Source organism: Juglans microcarpa x Juglans regia, chromosome 3S (genome assembly GCF_004785595.1).
Source record: "Juglans microcarpa x Juglans regia isolate MS1-56 chromosome 3S, Jm3101_v1.0, whole genome shotgun sequence".
NCBI classification, from domain to species: domain Eukaryota; kingdom Viridiplantae; phylum Streptophyta; class Magnoliopsida; order Fagales; family Juglandaceae; genus Juglans; species Juglans microcarpa x Juglans regia.
In genome coordinates this window covers 2,098,145-2,120,023 of record NC_054599.1, presented here as the reverse complement: position 1 = coordinate 2,120,023, position 21,879 = coordinate 2,098,145, and the positions used below count along the sequence as shown (strand labels likewise).

Below are 21,879 nucleotides of genomic sequence, written 5' to 3'. Positions count from 1 at the left end.
ATTTGATAAGAAAAAAAAAAAAAATAGAATGTAGTGTATAGAGATAATGAATAAATTTTTTTGAGACATAAATGCCAGCTTACGAAATCAGCAAAGACGTACGCATGAGAAATGTATTGGAGAGATATATCATCATGAGTGAGGCTATTATGTTATCCCACTCTTATTGTTGGGCGTGCCGCTTAGTTGTTTTTTTTTTTTTTTTTTTTACATTTTTTTAATACATTTAAATATTTTTAAAAAATAAAAAAAATATACTAATACACTTAAAATCACTTCTTTAATCACTAAATTAAAAAAAAAAAAAATTTTTACCAAACGGTCAAAATGAGCTGTAACAATAGAGCGGCGTAGTAGTATTTCTCTTAAACTAATTAATTGTCATGTCTATGCATGATCACCATGTCGATCGATTGGCCGGAGTTGTCAATCAAACATCTTACTCATGTCAGTACATGAACCTGCACGAATAACGGGCGCAATATTATAGTGTATATGAATCAAAGTACGTAGAGGCTGAGGTTTTTTTTTTTCCTTCCATCTTCTTTATAAACAAACTAGATATTAATATTAATCAACGATAAATGAGGAGGGCGAGGACACTAACAAAAACCTATATATATACTACAACAAAGCAGTAAAAGAAGAAAAAGGAACGAAAATAAAACTGGTTCATTTTTTTTTTTTTAAGCAAGTTGACTTCATTAAACAGGAAAAGTGATACATGAAGAGAGGGCGGGGTTTTCCAACAATCACCCCAAAGCTATAGAAAATAGTGCTAAATACATGGAGAGGGGGTGAGGTTTATTTGGGACCAATATTTTAGTCTTTACCCCTGTCCTACAAGAGGACGCCATCTTATATAAAGACGGAAAAGTGGAACTACCGTTGTTCCTCCACTCGAAGCAGTAGTGGTGGTGGGTGAACTGTCACATATTGTTTGGAGTGGAATTTTGAAGAGATCTACTATTCTTCTTACAAGATTACTACTTAGAGAAAGCAGTAACATAGAGCAGCCGGAATCCAAGCCGAGTCGGTAGCAACAGACCAACACAGGCGGTGGCGGTGCATATATGACACACGCCACCTGAGGAGGTGAACAGACGAGTATATCTGAAGGATCTAAGGCCTCTAAGACCGGTGGGGCCGCGTGTGGCTGTCGAAGCCCCTCTGGTATGCAGCTGCGGCTGAAAATATAGCACGGCTGTGGCCGCGCATGCATCAAACTTGCCGGGCAGATTCGTATTCTTCTTCTGCGAGCATGAAGATTGGCAACCAGAGAGGTTGAATCGACATCGCGTGTTGGTCGGAAGGTAGTAGATCGGGGAAGATCGGCACTAGGGAGAAAAAACTAGATAGAAAGAAAAGGAAAAAAAAAAAAAAAACAGACAGCAAACTATAAACATTAAAAAGCCACTGAGGCTGGCTAGGGGAGGACGTGGTCGGAGCCTAAACTCCGGACCCCCTCCGCCCAGTGAAATCAAAGGAACGGTAAGCTTAGAAAAGAGATAAAAGAGAACTAAGAGAGTTTGACTGGCTGACCTAAAAGTTTAAAATAAAACTGGTTCTACTTAGAAAGGTAACGGGTTGCATGGGCGGCCAGCTATGAATTGTGGACAAGAATAAGAATAAAAGTATATAAAAAAGTAAGGGATAAATACAAATTTTTATTATTAGTACTATTTGTTCAGAGCGATGGGTCGCCCTCCTCCTTGGCCTTGGCCCTGAGGGAGAAGTAATAGATTGGCGCCCTTAGAGTGTAAGGCACAAGTGCTACCACGCAGATGAGACGAGACGGCACGGTTTCATCAGGTGTAATGCAAAAAATAGCCGCTGCATAAGTCCCAGCCATTGCAAGAGTGGAAACTAAAACTTCTAAGAAGAAAGGGTACCCAAAAGTAAGGGATAGTAAGAGAAAGGTTGAGGAGGAAAAGGCAAGGGTATTACATATCAAGAAAAAAATATAGGGTACCCTTCGAGAAGAGAATATAGAAACTCCCGGGACGTGTCCAGCAGCTTTGTCATCATCTTGCCAAACTCCACCAGGAGGAGCGACTCTAGCTTGAAAGGTCACCGGAGTAATCAAAGCAGCCGCCACCAAGATAAGATTTCGGGTGTTAGCGTCATCTGTCGACCCCTTATTGCTCTCATCCCTGCGCCATGGTAGGGAGGTTGGTATAATAAAGTTTTTGAGGAATCTTTTCCAAGTACACTTGGTACCAGAATTAGGTTCAGGGGCCATATTGTCTGAACTCAAGAGCAATGTCTTGAGACAAACGCCTATATAGGTTTTCGAGTGGTGCAATCAAATGCCTAGCATGAACTCCTATATAAAACAAAGTTGTGTTGTGTATCACTCCTTCGTCAACCCACGCAGTCAACCACGAAAAAAGCTGGGGAGCAGCCACCGTTTGGAGAGCAACCACAACACACCGTTTAAGTAAAATTACCAAAAACATCCTATAATAAAACTCCATCCGTTCCCTCTAATTTCTCTTTCCCCTTCTTTTTTCTTATTTCTAATCCAAAAGTGAATGGCACCCACTTTCCTTGAAGAGTGCTGGACGGAAAGTTCGAGAGAAGTATATTACCCAAGAGATGTCTGGGGCCGGATTGTTTATTACTTTAGCAGACAGCTCACATCTGTTGGCTAAATCTCAAAAACAATCTTGTCCATGTTCGCCACCACCTTATAACATTTCTTGTTGAATAAAACTCTTCATTTCTGTCTATATCGCTCTCTCTCTCTCTCTCTCGGTCTTAGCTCTCATGGCTTCCCTAACTATGCCTCTCCTCCCTACCATAACTCTTTTGATCCTCCTTGGTGCAACTTTGGCAACTTAGATGAGAGAGAGACCCGAGGAGTGAGAGAGATGTGATGAGAAAAAGAGCTTGATGAGAGAGAGAGCGAATGAGAGAGATGTGGTCTGCATTTATTACACAATAATGATCTCCCAGTTGTAGGTCATTTATTGTGTAATAGATGACATGTAGCTTCTGTAGTAGATAAATGACCTGCAGCTGAGAGATCATTATTATGTAATAGAGTTTAGAGAAAGAAAGGAATATATATCTTTCTATATCTTAAAAGCATGTATAACGTGAACAGTAATGAACAGTAATTATTGTTCACGTTAAAGTGTGATGAACAGTGATTATTGTTCACGTTAAAAGCCAACCGTAATGAACAGTTATTACTGTTCACGTTAAAAGGCAAAAGTATTGAACAATGATTATTGTTCACGAATCACTGTTCACGTTAAAAGCCAACAGTAATGAATAGTGATTGAAAAAAATTAAGATTTGAGACTTTAAATCTCAACCCTTCATCTTGAATCATCAAAATTGATCCAACAGTAGAGGTTAAAACATTAAAAGTAAACAAATTTAAAATAGATAATTAAAATATAAATTCAACTTTAATTTATAAAATATTAATCCTTTATCATTAAATAAAAAATAAAGTTTTGTTAAATATTTTTAAGAGAATAAAATCATATAAATAATTAGAGTTTTTAATATAATTTAAATCTCATAATATTCTTAACTAACTAAAATCATTTAGATAAAATGATTTTTTTAGTGCTCCCTGAGTAGTATGGTTAAATTCTACAATTCACATATTTTGTTAAGAAAACTATTGCTAGAATATCCAAAATCTTTTAATTTTCATATTACTCATATTACTGTAACATTTTGTTATCTTGTTAAAATTTATTTTTCTACTCATGTACATTAAATTATTGGCTAATTAATTTTATTTAAAAAACATATTATTTTTACATTTTATGGATATTAGTCACTAGGAAAATATGCATTGCACGTCACTCACTGCTAGTATATATATATATATAGTGCCAGCTAAGGTGTGCTACGGATCAACCATGAGCAGTAGCTGATCCAGAGTACAACTCGCCAACCACACCTAATCTGCTTACAATAATTTAATTTAAAAAATAAATTTTATAATTTAAATCTTACATATCATTTAAGTGATTATATACTCTACACATTGATTTGAAAATGGATAATACTACTCTTACCACTCTATTCTATTGGTTTGATTTTTTAATTTTATTTACTTAATGATTAAAGAAGTGTTTTTTAATAATATTATAATTTCTTTATTTTTTTAAAAAATATTTAAAAGTGTTAAAAAATTACATGTATGAAAAATAAAAAAAAAAAATTCTATAACTAACTGTAACTCCCAGCAGTAGCTAAGAGCGATGATTGTAGCATCGTTCTTTAAAAATAAAATAAATCATTATAATTTATGTAAAATGTAATATTTTCAAACAATTCATGTAATGGATCAAATTATGACCTATAATTCGATTTACAACTGTTTTACAACTGATCATTTTCAAGTTATTAATAAAATCATGCTACTTTATTAAAAATAAATGTTAATATTTTATAAGGTTATTATTTTTCACAACGATAATATCTATATTTTTAATAATAATGCTTATTTGTCTGTTTATTAAAAAATACAAATGATCAGGGTTGCGATTACTGCGTTTTAGGATTTGAGAATTGCTGGTTGGACACCTACTAATATCATTATTATTATGATATCCTCACCCAACAAATGAAGATACATAAATAAATAAAATTAGAAGATTATCCGTTCTGCATGAGAAGAATCTTTTTCATTCCTTTAATTCAGGTCAATGCAAGTCAAGCCACACAAATCTAATTTATTTTTTCTACTTTTGAAAGGGACAGAAATCCCACACAGCTTCCCATGCACTCATGCCAACGTACTACCAGGTGACGGAAGCTGAATTAGGAGATGAGTTGACGTACCTGATCCAATCCAAACGGTGTATAAAGTTATAAACACGTTTGAAATGCATCATTGCATATCATCTGTTTCGTATACGACAAAATGTAAAGCTTTAGTTTATGCTTTTCAAAAGGGACTCTGTTTTTTCACGGGATCAGTGTAATGAAAACTCCTCTGCCCCTCACCCACCCCTCATCTCGGCAATAATTTTGTTGGCTTTCCTACGCAAGAATCTTTCCCAATAATTCCGAATAATTAAAAGTATGACAAATAATAATTATTTTATCTTTTTTTTTTTTAAATATACTTTTCTTTTATCATTATTAGTTTAATACAAAAATGAGTTTGTATACGTGCCTATCGCTGTATCGGGCTAATATGAGTAATTCTATATATAAATATGTAAATGCTGTATAATTATTTTTAAAAAAATAAAATTTATTAATAAAAAATTAATTTTTTTATGTAATTCTTATATTTATTTAATTTTTTTAATATGATTACGTGACAGTTACATAATTTATAATTTATACTTATAAATATATTTTTTCTGGCTGATATATATGCCAAATGTACTGGCCGGGTGTTCACAATTGATTAGTGAAGCAATCAGTTGCAAACAAATAATCGAAAAATTAAAAAAAGGAGAAGGATACGTGAAGAGCACACAATCATCAGAGCCCTCCCTAAAAAAATCTGACTTGCGCCAATATGGTTGAAACTAAGTTGGACGAAAGGAATCGGTGTGATAGTGAGGCAACCATTCATGTTGATGCCAACCGGTCTTCTATGAGATGACTAAGCATATTGAAATAGATTGCCACTTAGTTTGAAACATGGTTCAAGCTAGAGTAGTTGTGAACCTTCACGTCTCTTCTGAACACCAGTTAGCTAATTTCTTTACCAAACATTTGGCTTCTAACAGATTTCATATATTTCTTGGCAAGTTGGGTGTTCTTAAGTTACACAATCTGGCTTGAGTAGGGCTATTACCAGTTGTATAAATTTGTTTTATCACATGTATCCCATGCACAATAGTTACTTGGCTGTAGATTGTATATTTTCCGCTAGAACTCAACTATAAATGTATCCTTTCATTTTCTAATTCAATACAATTCTACAATACTTTATTCATTCTCTTATCAGTATCTATACTCTTGTATGAAAATAGCCGATTTGCCCTATTACCAAATAGTGTTTAAATATGTAGTTTGGGCAATTACATGCCTTGTTGATTTATCATATTGGTTTGGGTCTTTCGTAATATTTGATTTGTAAAAAGTTTAGACCTGACAGTAATTTTTGCCCTAGAAAATGAGTCATGTGAAGAAGGTGTTGATTACAACAGTACAAAGTAGTGGTTCTGTATTAGCAGAAAAACTCAAATTTTCACAATTTGGAGATTGGAAAAAGAACTCAATAGATATTTAAGTCGGATATATACATATATGCATACATAGAGAGAGAGAAAGGGGGGGGGGGGAGTAATTATCTGGTTTTGTTGCAAATCAGTGTTGTAGAGAGTGCAAGGAATTCCAGCAAGAGGAAGAGAAAGAAAGGGAGTGTAAAAGAGAAATTCTATTTGCAGTCTTGCGTAGGGGACTGCGTGTGCAATCTTATTGATGTCAGATATATGTCAGATATATACATATATGCATACATATAGAGAGAAAGAAGAGGAGGGGGGGAGTAATTATCTGGTTTTGTCGCAAATCAGTGCTGTAGAGAGTGCAGGGAATTCCAACAAGAGGAAGAGAAAGAAAGGGAGGGTAGAAGAGAAATTCTATTTGCAGTCCTGCGTAGGAGACTGCGATTAATGAATAAGAGTAAAAGGGAAAAAAACATTATTTTAAAAATGATACTATTGTAATTAAAATTTTTTTAAACATAATTGTATGGGCTTGTATGAGCAAACTCCAAATGGGGATTGTATGTAGACTAACTCGGGTATAGAAATTCCAAGTAAACTCAACTCTTCAGTTCATTTGTCACAACCTAAATGGTACAAATTGTAGCCTTCTATCGCCAAGGTTGCTTCCCATGAAGGAGTTCATCTGTGAAATGCAACCAGTATAGTTCTAGGACGCTAAAGTATTACAGCTTCTTCCTCCTGGAAGCAACTGGCTTTCCTCACCCTCAACTTTCTCAGAGCTAGTGACACTGTAGTATTGTCTACTGCATTAATGGCCTCGAACAATAAAACAACTTCAATTTTGGTATTTCATTCAGGATTAACACCAGACAAGATGTGTAATCAACTTATGTCCCTTAAAAGGAAAACTGCAATCTCAAAAAGTGACATGATTTGAAAAACTTAATGCAGACCATAAATATTCCAGTCACTGAATGGATTTCTTTCATTTGGCACTAAATCTCTCCATCTTATACATCTAAGAATATCTACATGTCACATGAACATCCCAAAACTCTCATATGTTCTGCCTTGAAGGATTACTTCTGTATGCATCAGAAACCTACCTAAAGTACCCAGAGGTTAAATTCTAAGCATCCTTTTGACAGCCTAGTAACAAAATAATATTACTCTGTAATGTACCATTAACTGAGGTACGGCACAAATAATCAAGAACAATTTTATTTGAACTCAGCTGATGTCTGTTTCCTCAACTTCCTTTGGTATGTCCAATCTCCAACATGCTCTGAAGCATTGCAATGTGCTAGCTTGAGATCTGTCCAATACTTGCATGGGGCTGCGGAATCGCAAACGTAACAGAAACACTGAAACAATCCAGAAATTAAAGTTAATTCAATTGCATAGGGTGAAGGATAAATACACATTGAGTTGATTAGACATTGAATAATACCATTACCAGCTTACAGTAGTTCTCATGAGGAGTTGTCTCGAAGGGAAAGTCCACACAGAGATGCCTTGAATGCGGATAATCTCTACAAGCTACCTATCCATGATCAAATAAAATGAAAACCTTATGTTCATACATACACACACACAACAACATATTTTGAGTAACTTCCTTTCACCGCACAAATGAAAACCTTATCAAAAGCAACAATCCCGCAGACCCCTTCAGATAGGACTTTATACATATGCATCAATCTCTGGTTATTGTTTAATTCTTCCTTGTACCAGCCATTTGGACCATACCCATCATCATAACTTCCTTTCACCCCCGACCCCCCCACCCAGCCCCTCTCTCCTGGCACCAGGAACTAAGACCATATGAATTTCACATGCTTGTCTGTTTGAGAAGCTCAACAACTACAGCAGCTATAGACTTGTTACATTCAAGCACGAAGATTTAGAAACCTGAATAATAAAGTACTGCAATTTTTCTAAACAAGCTCTAACATGAAAAATGCATTTACATCCAAGTTTTCCCAACCCACTTCACCATTCATTCATACATCTCAACACAATTTCCAATCCGATTCCTCCAAAATCATTAGCATAAGAAATGCAAAAAAAAAAAAAAAAAAAAAAAAAAAAAAAAAAACAACAACAGAAGCAGCAGCAATTAATACTTCATTTTTCAATCTCTTTTTACCAATATATATTCTGCACAAACCTGGCCCTTTTCTGCAATGACACAGAGATCACTAGTGCCATCAGAAGCAGCAAAAGCATCAGATGGATTAATGTTTACGGAGAGCTTGGTAAAGTCGATGGACTCAAATGGGTCGTAGTCCAAGATGAAGCAGTCTTCCACTTCTTCGATGCTTTTGATATCTACGCTGCTCTTGCTATTGAGGCAAAGCATGGGTCTCATGGGAGTCTCATCTTCCTCTGCAGAACAGTATGAAGAAACTAAAAAATAAAAATCTTGACTTTCCTGACTGATCTTTCTTCTTAGCTTTTTCTCAGACGAGGGCGGCGATATCTCTATCACCTCCGAGTCCCTTTCCCCCATTTACTGAACTATTTGGTTACCAAGGAAAAAAAAAAAAAAAAAAAGAATCGTTGAGAAGAAGGCTACGATCAAAACACCTCTAGATATTGATGACGCTAATATATAGCAGAGAAACTCAAAATTTTCGAATTTGGGGACTGGAAGAGGGCCGTTAGAGTTCCCCAAGATTTGAATATGGGAGAGATAAATGTTATCTCTTTCCTCTATAAGCATTTAAATCCACATAAAAAAAAAAAAGAATATGGGAGAGATAAATGTATTAAATAAATTTTATAATATTTATTTTTTATTTAAATAAATAGTAGAGTTAGAACTCTAGGAAAAATCTTATTCTTTGGGATTATCCTAAAAAATAAATTAAAAAGAATAATTTTATCTAAAACAAACATCATTTATGTGTATAATTTAATTTAAAAAATAAATTTTAAAGAAAAAAATTTCACATTTTATGGTTCGACTCTAACTCATTTCGATGCCAATAGCAAGTGAGGATTGTATAGTGCTGGTTTGTAGTCGTTTAAGGACACGTGTGGATTGTTTTTGTAAACTAATAATTATTTTACGTAGATCTCAAATTTATTGACATTTGTTAAAGATAAACTCAAGTCTTTTAGGATGTCCTCAAGTAATTTGTTTTGATAATTCTTTTCAATTTATCTTATTTTACCTCGTTTAATTATTACAATTTTTTTAAATTTTTACATAAAATAAAATAAATAATTTAATTTTTTCTAATCTTAAAATAAAATAATATTAAAAAAATATATTTTAATAACATTTTATTTAATTTTTAATTTTAATCACATCGTATCTGCGAAAAACAAACTACAACATGCAAATCCATGTTTTGAATGACTATAAGAAACAGTATTGTGAACACATTGACAGGTAATTTTATTTTACTTTGTCAAGTTGACATATTTGCAACCACAGCCTGTATTGGTGGAGTCCATATTCGGACTGAACGTGGTCTTTATAGCATCCGGCCCCATTGCCTACTAAAATATTTGCGGTACACTGGATTCATCCTCAAATTTGGAGTGAACATATATATTTATTACTTTTTAAAAAAAATAAAAAAAATGAATAAAAGATTCATATAAAAAAAATCATTTTTTTTTACAAAAATCATTACTCGTCTGAACTTTTAACCCATTCGCAGCTGTTGTGTTGGTTTTGTTAGCTCAAACAACCACTGGAAAAATGATTTATTTACAAATTAAGAGATCTTATAAAATTAAATGTACAAATCGATATAATTATAAGTAGTAAGTCAGACTATAAAATTATTTTTACTATACAATAAATCTTATGTGCTACATCAAAATTATTAATTTATTTTTATAAAAAAAAATTGTGAATCTAACGTCTTTCCAAAAAAAAAATAAAATTTACAAGCACGAAAGATGATGCCAAAACAACGCACAAAAGTGGCTAGTTTCCGGCAAGAATCCTAAAATTTCCTTCCTAAAAAGGTAAGGAAAAAAAAAAAAACTAAAACATTAATCATTTTTTAATATAATTGATATAGCTTCTACATCAGCGATGTATTGGGTATATAAAAAATAGACTTGTATGTAAATTTTTTCTTAAATAAAATCCAAAAACATATAGTTTAGTTTAACTATCTTGTTCATGGATCATATTCCCAACATGAATTCTTTGTTCAATCTCCTTTAGTGACTAAGAAGTAACAAACTTAGCACGTGGACCTTAACATATTTAATGTTAAACTTTATACCTTCCATCGGTAGAGATGCAACCAAAACTTTTAATGTGGGAGGCCAAACGGAATTGGGATATTTTTAATGCATTTTGTTGTCACAGTTGAATACACGAGTATGATCGGATGAGTACTCTCTCTTCTCACACGGTAGTTCGTGGTGGTGTTGTGTTTGAAGCTCTCATTCATGTCTTACTCAATCATAAATAACCGAAAGTAAAGGAGATTTGGAGTGTAAATCCAATATAAGCAAAGTTTTATACAAGCTCTCCATCTCCACAAAGCTCTTTACAAGTGCCTATGGAGTTCTCTATAGTCTTCGAGTTCTCCCTCCAGCTCTCTAGTCTTCATAGGAAGCCCAAAATCGAAAGCAACCCCCTTTTCTATTTGAGAAATAGAAATTTAGTCGTGAGTGTGCAGGCGTCATTAAAAAAAATGAATAAATACAAAACTCACGTGAAAATAAATTAATTTTTTAATAATAGACTCACTCATTTTCAAAGCGACTGTTTAATATTTACGTACTTTACGATTGTACGTGGTATTACTCTTTTTATTTTCATCTTCTCTCATGTAGTCTATTTCTTTATTTTATGTCTTATCTTTCAATTTTATGACTCATCATTCCTTGCTCTATGTCTCATCTCCGTTTTATGTTTTCTCCTCCGTCTTTAAGCTCATCCTAGCATTATGTCCAATCGTGCCTTGGCAGGTAACTCTCTTCTTCCCTCTCTCTTTTATATCCTTATATACTGGACCTTCAATCTCCATGGGCTCTTTGGTGGGCTCAACTCTTTGCACTCATTTTACCTCAACGTTTATAAATCCATCGCTCTATTTTGAATAAAAATAAATATAAATAAAAGTGTAGAAGATAACGAAATACTGTTTTAGTAAAAATATTTTTTATTTTCAAGATAAATTTATTATTTAATTTCTCTTTATAAATTTTCAAAATGTAAACAAAACTGACATTGCATTAAAGAGAAAAAAAATCAGTTATAAATATTATATTGACATAAAAAATTTCAAAATGTAAACAAAACTAGTAATTCATTCAATGCAAAATTGATAGTGACTGAAATTACGTAGGAGACTTTAATCAGTGATAATTTTAAATTGAAATAAAATTCTAATAGTCGATCTTTAAATTTTAAAAGGAGTCCAATTCCTTCAATAAATAATAATTAGAATTTAACCTAGTTATTGAACCTAATTAAAACTCCTAATCAACATCAATCATTTATCGCTCATGGACTTATCCAGTATGACTTATTAAATATAATTTAGATCCAATAAAAATTATTAATATTTCAATCTTAGAATTATTAGACCGGATCGTTACAAGATCGAATCAAAATCGACTCAATACCAGATAACAATGTCATGATTCCATCAACTAGAGAATGAAGTCTTGGGACTTTCCACCGTTTGTGCACTATTGCACTACTGTTGAGATAATTGTAAAGGCTCATCCTTAATCTATAAAAGGAGAACCTAGCTTCAGAAGAGGATCAGCTTCCTTTTCTCCCATTTCTCCCATCTCTCTTTGATAACACTTGATATATTTTGTAAGTTATTTTGAATAAACGACTATTTCTACTTACATTCATTTTATCTTTATACTTATTATCTCCATCTAATTCCAGTTATCTAGTCCTGCTTTTATTATTTTAATCAATTCCAATTATTTGGTCTTACTTTCATTTCTTTTGTCAATTCACCTGCACTATCACTTTAGTTATCTAGTCCCTACTTCAATTCCAGTCATCTGGTCCCTATTTCTGTATCTGTTTATCTGTTCTCTATCTTATCTTATTTCATTATCTTAATTCCGCCCCGTTTGGTATAAAAGCCAAATCTGGCTTCTGGTAGGTGATTTATATTTGTTCATCTTATCTATTGTGTTGTCGCCCATCCTTTACTTCATACTTTCTTCATCTTATTCAATTCCTATTTCTGATGGCACACTCCGGTTGTAAAGAATCTCAATGACCATGTCTGTAAGACTCGTTTTGCTAGGAAAAACGTTTAGTGCATGAGTGGGTAGATGGTTGACCTTAGGATATGTGTTTCGAAATGCAACAAAGATATAAGCAACGGTAGGATTAGTGAGTGTTAAGTTTAGTTTTGGTTGATTTAATGATAAATAAAATGTTTAGATTTAATTCATCTATTAGTTCTAGATCTAATATGCCCTCTAATATCATTAATGAGGAGAACTTTTCTATTAAAGAAATTGATAATGTTGATTTTAATAAATAGAGTATTCCAAAAATTGATGTTAAATCCATTTACAATACTAGATGGGTTCAATCTGCTTTTAAAACTGAGTTCAATGTTAAAAATGTTGAACAAACATATGCTATTTTTGAAACCCATGAGAAATATTGTCTATTTAACAGGATATCGATTCAAAATTTTCTGTTAAAAAGTTACAAATTTCTGCTAAAAGCTAGTTTGCTTTCGCAGAAGAGATCAGACCAGACGAAATGAAATCGATTGAAATTAAAGTTAGAAATTAAATAAAATATTGTTAAAATATATATTTATTATTTTTATTTTTATTTTAAAATTTAAAAAAATTAAATTAATTATTTTATTTTATATGAAAATTTAAAAATAATTATAATGATTAAACTACTTTTAGATGTTGAACTGAGTACGGACTTGATTACCTTAGACTTATCCTTTTAACGTCAACAACTACTCTAACGAACACCGGTCCTCACCACACACATATAATGCCAAATATCAATATATAATTCCCAGCAATAAACGACAACGAGGCTTGCTACTCAAAGTCATGATCTCAAACGACATGGTTTGCAGCTTCAACACCACTATGTATATAATGTGCGGTTTTCTACTCTTTATTTCACTATTGCCATCCCAATATTATATATATAATCAGTATTAATTGAATCATTTGAAAATTATATCCCTTATAATTTCTTTTGGCGAAAAATATAAAATTATGTAATTTTAATAATAATAATAGAAAAAAAAAAAAAAAAAAAACAGATTCTAGATGCTATTATAGAAAAACTAGATGATCTCAAGTGGAAATTAATCTCTAGCTTGTTCAATCCATTCAATCTGACCGAGATTTAGAAAAGTTTGGTCTACTCCTAACTTCTTTGTTTGAAAATTCAATACAAGTTAGATCAGTTTATACCTAATGCATGCAGAAACTTCAAATCACGTCATTAAATATTTAGGTGCAAAGATTCAAATTATCCAAGACTTCATGATGATCTCCTGCAGGTTCATGCTCCCTTTCCGACGGAAAATTAGCCAAGAGATTAGGAAAAAAAAAAAAAACTTTGATTAATGCATGTATTGAATCAAAAGGCCGGATGATCAATCATGCATGTAGAGTAATTGATCATCAAAGACTTTGTACCTTCTCTAGGTACATATTCCCTCCCGACAACCTAGACCACATACATCGATCACTTCTAATTAATTAATTAACTGCAAACCTTTTAAACGGCTTTGTGGATACCATTATATATATAGATGATAATTCCTAATTCTGTCAACAATGATTGTAATCAGAGAATTTCACAAGTAGTGTTTGCAACAGACTTATATTCAGCCTCAGTTGAGGACCTAGCAACAGTAGGTTGTTTCTTTGAACCCCAAGAGATTAAATGAGAACCAAGATAAATGCAAAAACCGCCAGTAGATTTAAGATCATCTGGACAACTAGCCCAATCTGCATTTGAAAACGCCGTTATTTTAAATGAAGAGGTGGGGGAAAAAGAAAGACCAAAGGAAGAGGTGAGACGAAGGTAACGAAGAATGCGTTTGACGGCTTGAAAGTGAGTTAGACGAGGATAGTGCATATATTGACATATTTTGTTAACAGCAAAAGAAATGTCTAGTCTAGTAAAGGAGAGATATTGAAGGCTTCCAACAACACTACGATAAAGAAGTGGATCCTCAAATGAGGGGCCATCAACTGCAGTGAGTTTTGGTGTTAGAAGCCATTGGAGTTGACATAGGTTTGGACTGATGCATATTAGTGCGATGTAAGAGATCAGAAATATATCGATGTTGCGAGAGAAGTAAACCAAAAGAATTTCTACATACCTGAATACCTAGAAAATAATGTAACATGCCAAAGTCTTTGACAAGAAAGGATTGGCGCAATGCATAAATGAATTCATTGATCAGAGATGTGTGAGAGACGGTAACAATAATATCATTTGCATAGACTAAGACATAGATAGAGACAGAGGCAATAGAGAGAATAAACAGAGAAGAATCAGATGTAGAAGCATGAAAACCCAACTCTAACAAACGAGAACTCAACTTAGCAAACCAAGCCTTGGGTGCTTATTTCAGAACATATATAGATTTTCGGAGTTTACACACAAAATGTGGATAGTCAGGATTCACAAACCCAGTTGGTTGATGCATGAAGACATCCTCTTCTAGATCCCCATTTAAGAAAGCATTCTGCACATCCAATTGATGAAGAGGCCATTTTCGAGTCACTGCAAGGGAAAGAATTAAACGTATGGTGACAGGCTTAACTACTGGACTAAAGGTCTCAGAATAATCAAATCCAACTTGCTGATGAAATCCTTTGGCAACAAGTCGAGCTTTTCGACGTTCTAGGGTGCCATCGGCGTGTCTTTTGGTTTTAAGATTCCACTTGCAGCCAAGGATATTAAGTCTAGGAGAGGTAGGAACCAAATCCCAAGTGTGATTTCGCAAAAGAGCTTCGAATTCTGTGGCCATGGCATCACGCCAAGCCAGATATTGAGAGGCTACAATATAAGACGATGGTTCCTCCGGAATAGAGACGGTTTCTGTGAGAGAAGTGGAGTGTTTGAAAGGAGGCCAAAGAAGTGTTACATCCATGCGAGTTAGAGGACGAGAATGATGGGTTTTAGATCATGTGAGCATCGAATGTGTAGTGATAGAAGAAGGAAGGTTGAGATGTGAAGAGTGTGGCGCAAGAGATAACGATGGAGAAGGAGATACGGGTGGGTTGGTGTCGGGTAGGTTTTGAGGAGATTGAGTACTCTGGGCTGATGAGGGAATATATGTTTCGGCTAGAGGCATACTAGAAGAATGGGCCGGGGAAGAGGAATGGTTATTAGGAGGGGAAGGTGGAGTAATGGGAAGAAGAGAAACATTGGGCTCGGGAGAAGTGGGCTCAGAAGAATTTGAAGGTGGGGATGAAGAATATAAGACGGTTTAGGGAGAGGGTGAACCTGAGGCGTGCAAGGATGAACTGGAGTTGGAAAAAGGAAATTGTATTTCATTAAAACGCACATCCCGTGAGACATAGATGCGTCCAGTAGGAACGTGTAAGCAATTATAACCTTTGTGATTCAAACTATATCCAATAAAAACACAAAGTTGAGAACGCATATCCATTTTATAACGATTAAACGGACGAAGATTGGGCCAACAAAAAATCTGCAAAAAATTATAATCAAGCTGTTGGTTGAATAAAGCTTGAAAGGGAGAGATATTTTTTAAAATTGGAGTAGGCATCCTATTTATTAGAAAAGTGGCAGTTTGGAAAGCCTCAGCCCAAAATTTGATGGAGCTGAGGACTGGGTTAATAGGGATAGCCCAGTTTCCACAATATGACGATCACGTCTTTCTATACTACCATTTTGAGCATAAGAATAAGGACATGTAAAGCGATGAGAAATGTCAAATTTAAGAAAAAGAGAAGACAAGGGACGGAATTCTCCACCCCAATCTGTTTGAACAACAATGATATTTTTAGAGAATGTATTTTGTACAAATTTAATGAAAGCTAAAAAAATAGTAGAAACTTCAGATTTAACATGTAAGGGAAAACACCAAATATATTTAGTAAAATCATCAACAATGGAAAAGTAAAATCTAAAACCACTAGAGGATAGCACAGGCACCGGTCCCCAAACATCTAAAAATAAAAGTTGAAAAGCATGAGCAAATCGAGAGGGAGATGGGGGGTGAGGGAGAGTGTGAGATTTTGCTTGAAGACAAGCATGACAAAGTGGGAGAGAGTGGTGTAGAGGTGGTAGGAAGATTATGTTGACGGATAGTCAAGGAAGTGATACGAGGAGACGAATGTCCTAAACGGGAATGCCAAATTTGAGGAGTAATCATTTCACCGATGAAGGATTGATGTTGAATAGAAGCAGTAGATCCAAAAATAAGCTCATCATGAGATGGAAGAACATACAAGCCATTCTTAACAGGGGCCTGAAGAAGTACTTCCTGGGTGTGCAAATCCTTCATAAGAAAACCAGAGGAGTTAAATTCAAAGAAAACAGAGTTATAAAGACAAAACTGACGCACAAATAATAAATTCTTAGAAATAAATGGAACATGAAGTAAATGAAGGAGAAGAAATTTGCCATTTGGTGTGGGAAGAAGACTAGCGCCAGTGTTCTGTATAGGAAGAGAAGACCCATCGCCAATATGCACTTGATCAGGTCTAGTATACGGTGTGGATTCCATATTTAAGTTGGAGAAATTTGTCGTGAAATGATTAGTAGCGGCAGAGTCTGGAAACCAAAAATTAGATGAAGCAGATGGAATAGAGGTATAATTGGCTGTGAGAGATGAAGGTGGAGGAGGTTGATAGTTATGTGTGAAACGATGATAGCACTGGAAAGCAGAGTGACTGACCCGAGTACAAATTTGACATGTTGATTTATTTTTATTTTGAGCAGAGAAAAAATTAGGAGGACCCGAAGTAGAGATACGAGCTCCACCTCGACCATGACGATAACCAAGACCACGACCACAAATGGAAGGATTAGGGGAAGAGTGAAACTAGGTGGAATTAGCGGAAAATGACACAACTGAGAGAGTAGTTTGGGTCTGATGTGCAAGCCTTGATTCATGATTTAGAAGATAACTAAAAACCTGAGATATGGATAAGGGTTCGGGTCTTGTGGTTATAGAAGAAACTACAGATTCATAGTCTGCTTCCAAACCAGTCAAAAGATAAACAATAAATTCATGGGAAGAGAGAGGATGGCCAGCAGAGGAAAGAGATGAGGCTAATGCTTAGGTTTTGTGAAAATATGCGGAGATAGTGTCGGATCCTTTCTTGAGGGTAGCCAATTGGTAACGTGTTTGCATGAGATGAGCGGTGGACTGAGCCGAATAGAGATTGGTAAGAGTAGTCTAGATTTCATGAGAGGTTGAACAATCAACAAGTGGAGAGAGAATAGTGTTAGTGAGAGAGGAGTAAAGTGCCGAAATGATCATTTGATCTGTGGGCAGGATTGGTTTTGCCATCGATAGAGGGAGGAGGATGAGAAATTGAACCATTGATGTAGCCATAGAGCTGATGGCTTTTGAGAAAGGAGAGAAGTTGAGCTTTCCAAAGAGGAAAATAATCAGTGGAAAGTTTGACAGCAATAAGGTGAGTAGCAGCATTGGTGAGGGAGGGATTCGGAGGTGGGGGAGGAGCCATAAGGAAAGAATGGACAGAGGTCCTATGCGGCTCTAGATACCATGAAGAGAAATCGTATAGCACACATGAAGACAAGACATTTGTTGAAATGCCTCAATGGGCGTATACTTTTCAAAATGAATATTACAGAGAGTATTTCATTTCTTATCTCAGCACATCGTGCTTGTACACTATTTATAGAGATATCAGTAATTCCAATCAGATTTACAAAAATATTCTAGATGTTTCCATAGTCCTTATCGTTAGGATCTTGAGGTGCCATTACACGATTTTTGCCTTTCTGTTGTGAGCAATTCTGTTGAGGTGTGCTGGTAGTGGATGCGTGCTGTGAGCTGCTGTGCAAGGATGCAAAATATTCAGGTGTGCTAACATGAACTAATGGGAAAGATTCTTGCGTTGGAAAGCCTAATATTCTAATTTTATTTATTTTTATATCTTCATTTGTAGTAGTTTACGTTTGAACATATTAATTTTATATTAAATAAAACATTGTTAGTTCGAACTTAACTTTAAATATAAGATTCAAGTGTTGTTTTAGTGGCGACATCCAGCTTCCGTCACGTGGTAGTAGTAGTACGTTGGTAGTGAATAGGAACCCATGCATTTCTGTCCCTTCAATAGTAGACAAAAAAAAAAAAAAAAGATTAGATTTGTGCAGCTTGGCTTGTTTCCTGAATTAATGGAAAAGAACTCTCTCCATTTTCTTTCCAAAGAGCCATCCGAGCAAAAATCCTACTCATGGGTGGAGTTTTGGCTCCTCCCTCTCTCCTCCCATTAGGTTAGATTAGGGACTATGTGTAGCTCCTTATTTTCCAATTTTTTGTTTATTTTTTCATCTAAAGTATGGTGAAACGTCGTTCTGCTATTTTCTAAAACCCAGCAACCACCACACGTCCCTTCCAGAAGATTCCCAAGTTGCCGATCTTTTGGATGGTCGAAGGTTTTCATCGAAAGGAGCGACGCATGAGTTAAACGTGTGGGTCATAGCAGCGCGTGCGATCCATGCACCACTGCACCAGGAAGCTTCTATTGCCGCCATGCATGGCATTTATGGGACCAGAAACCTCAGTTTCTTTAGACTAGACTGGCTGCCACACTCCTAGCGTGACGCGTGTCCCTCACGCGCCACCACATTCTTTTTGTTTCTTGTATTTGCTTTCCTTCAAGCTGGAATTTTAGATCTGTAGTTGTAATCCTTCATTTTCATATCTATCTTTATATTTATTGTTATTTCCTTTTGTTTAGATAAAAATAAAAAAGAAATAGTCTCTTAGACATTTGGTCCATAGAGTGAAAGTCATCACCTCCTTTGGAGGTTGAGTTTGAATCTCTGGTTTAAAACAACTCATCGAGTAAGTAGGGATAGAGAGAGCAACAACTTTGATAAGAATTTATTTTCCTCCCAAGGATAGCATCTTCTCCTTTCAGCTTTGCAACTTCTTCCATACTCTATGCTTGATATCATAGAAGGCTTTACTTTTTCATCTACCAACCAAGGAGGGTAATCCTAAGCACTTCTCATATTGTAAAAACTGTTGTACTCCTCAAAAAGACATTATCTCCTCCTGTTTAGTAGCATCCACATTTCTGCTAAAGACCATAGCAGTCTTTTCTCTGTTAACCTTCTGCCCTGAAGCCTTCTCATAACAATCCAACAATTGTTAAATTCAAAAGTTTTCTTCAATAGTAGCCTTGCAGAACAAAAGGCTATCATAAGCAAATAGAAGATGTCAAATGTTAGGTGCTCCTTTGCAGACTTGGATGGCAGTAACTAAAATAGGTAGCATCGAGTGTTGGATAAGCACAAACAGACTCCCTGACCAGTTAAAACAGATAAACAAGAACTGTGTGATAACAATACTAGAAGATGATCAAAACAAAAATATTGATGCAGAAAGTCTATTTCCTCATGTTCCCACACCACTTAGAAGATTGATTTAGCTCCATCTCTTCTTGCCCCTACGAAGGAGAGAGTTTCGATCCCCCCCCCCCCCCCCCCCCCCCCCCCCCCCCCCCCCCCCACCAAAAAAATAATTCAAGTGAAAATTTCAGTTATTTTTCTGTAAACAATGCTATAATGAGATTTATATATGACATTCATCCTCACTTACACTAACTACATACTTTTATGTATGGGCATACTTGGGTAAGGAAATAAGATGAGAAATTATGGATATTCTAAATAATAGTAAAATTGTTTGAGTTAAGATGTTTTATTGGGTTTTGGGAAAGAAGAGAAAAGAAATTGAATAAAAATATTATAAAGTTAAAAAATTGTTTGAATATAATTTTTGAATATAATTTTTATTTTAAAATTTGAAAAAAATCTAATGTTTTTTGTGTTTTGTTTAGAAGGTTGAGAAAATTGTATAGGGTTTTGTATGTGAATAATGATTAGATGAAAAAGTTGAAAGTTTAAAATTGAAAAATATTTTGTATTTAAGTGATATTTGGGAAAGAGATTGTGAGAAGTTTTGGATAGAAATATCTCATCTTATAATCTCATCTGTTCCCAAATAAGGCCAAACACGTTTGACCTGTTTGCTTTGAAAATAGTACTATGCAACAATGTCCATCTCGTAGAAGTTGATATATATTATCTCACTAATTATTCTTGTGAATTGTATTGTTATAGGGAGTACCCCTAGATGCAATGATCTTCGTGGTGAAAGGAATTGTGTGGACATATACATGTAATCATGGCGATAAAACTGATTGTCTTAAGAAAGATGACATCTTCGGAAGACATCTTGTAGAATGGGTGCTTGAATCTCCTAGACTATCAGACCTTCCTTTATCGACAAGGAATCTCAAATGTCATACAAAAGTTGCAATTTTTTGTCTTATGGTTCGTGACCTCAAGGATATGATGTCCCAATACTGGTGGAGATTTAGCAAGTTTAGAAACATTACCCATTCTGACTCGATCGGAACAACTGAAACATTTTGCAGCTTCATCCATCAAAGCAGTGTGGTGTCGCCAGACCATCCATTCTCATAAAGTACTTATATAATGAGGATACCAAGTCTTCCCATGCATGCAGTTGTATTGAGGTCATTCGGAAATTAAGTATTACGTGCCACCATAACAACCAATGTAATGCAGAAGGCTCAACGATTAATGAATTTTATTTTCGTAACTACTTATAAGGAGAAGAACAAATAAATGAAAAAAAATAACGACCCAAAGTCCTCAATCGGCCGTCCAGCACTTTTATCATTACATTATTACAAATATATAGATTGTTTAAAAAAAAGATGGAAGAAAAAACTTGAGATGTAGCCCATGCTAGCCTCTACTTTGAATCTTTGATTCATTCATATATACTCCATGTCATTCTCGGCATATATCTAGCGTGCACTTGGAATACGATCTTTGATTGAGAATTTGGTTGACATGCATGGTTGACATAGCTAGACATTAGAAGTTTATATTGAGAGAACTTGAAATGCGAAAACGAGGCCCTAAAGCGCATGAATATGGCATCAGGGGAAGATGCTGCGCCAAGTCAAGTTGACACGGAGGAAGCAGAGTCGCAAAGCACGGACAAGCCACTCAACAATGATGAGGAAAAGAGGAAAATGCACTACGATCAACAGAGCCTCATGGAAAAATATGAAGAAATGGTGCAAAAGATAGGTGCTTCTTCCTCAATACACCAGCTACTCACTATCATAGACCTATTGTACAACGCAAAAATTATGACAGTACCACTCCCACCAAAGTTCGAGGTCCCATTGGTGGAAATGTATGATGGGTCCAAAGAACCCGTTGAGCACCACAAGACTTTTCAAACACATATGACACTCCACAGGTTTCTTAGTGAAATTGCATGCAGAGCATTTCCTCTGACGCTGAAGGGAGTGGCACACGGGTGGTTTGGAGCTTTGCAACCAGGGTCCATAGAGAGCTTTGAGGAGTTGGGTAGAAAATTCTTGACCCAATTCATGGCAAGTAGGAGGAGGAGGAGACCAGCCACACTACGCTAGTTCATGGATGAGGTAGACGATTTTCTCAATATAGAGGATGCAT

The 21,879-nt window shown here is 35.0% G+C and overlaps 1 protein-coding gene and 1 long non-coding RNA gene across 2 annotated transcripts; both read right to left on the bottom strand.

Moving 5' to 3' along the window:
• Positions 1-1,335: 1,335 nt before the first annotated feature.
• Positions 1,336-18,873, bottom strand: LOC121257089. The gene is made up of 3 exons (XR_005939151.1): positions 18,863-18,873; positions 12,332-12,334; positions 1,336-1,496 (listed from the first exon to the last, which is right to left on the bottom strand). It is a non-coding gene; the product is annotated as an uncharacterized LOC121257089 (long non-coding RNA).
• Positions 7,153-8,846, bottom strand: LOC121257088. The gene is made up of 3 exons (XM_041157963.1): positions 8,335-8,846; positions 7,621-7,707; positions 7,153-7,528 (listed from the first exon to the last, which is right to left on the bottom strand). Exons 1-3 carry the CDS (start codon positions 8,674-8,676, stop codon positions 7,385-7,387), a joined length of 573 nt encoding a protein of 190 aa, XP_041013897.1. The 5' UTR covers positions 8,677-8,846; the 3' UTR covers positions 7,153-7,384.
• Positions 18,874-21,879: the final 3,006 nt, after the last annotated feature.

What these genes read in the sequence shown, in the direction of transcription:
- LOC121257088 (XM_041157963.1), bottom strand. Translation starts at nt 8,676, where the DNA reads ATGGGGGAAAGGGACTCGGAGGTGATAGAGATATCGCCGCCCTCGTCT. An exon ending in TCATTGCAGAAAAGGGCCAG is followed by an intron (nt 7,708 to 8,334) that starts GTTTGTGCAGAA and finishes GATCATGGATAG; the next exon opens with GTAGCTTGTAGAGATTATCC. An exon ending in ATGAGAACTACTGTAAGCTG is followed by an intron (nt 7,529 to 7,620) that starts GTAATGGTATTA and finishes GGATTGTTTCAG; the next exon opens with TGTTTCTGTTACGTTTGCGA.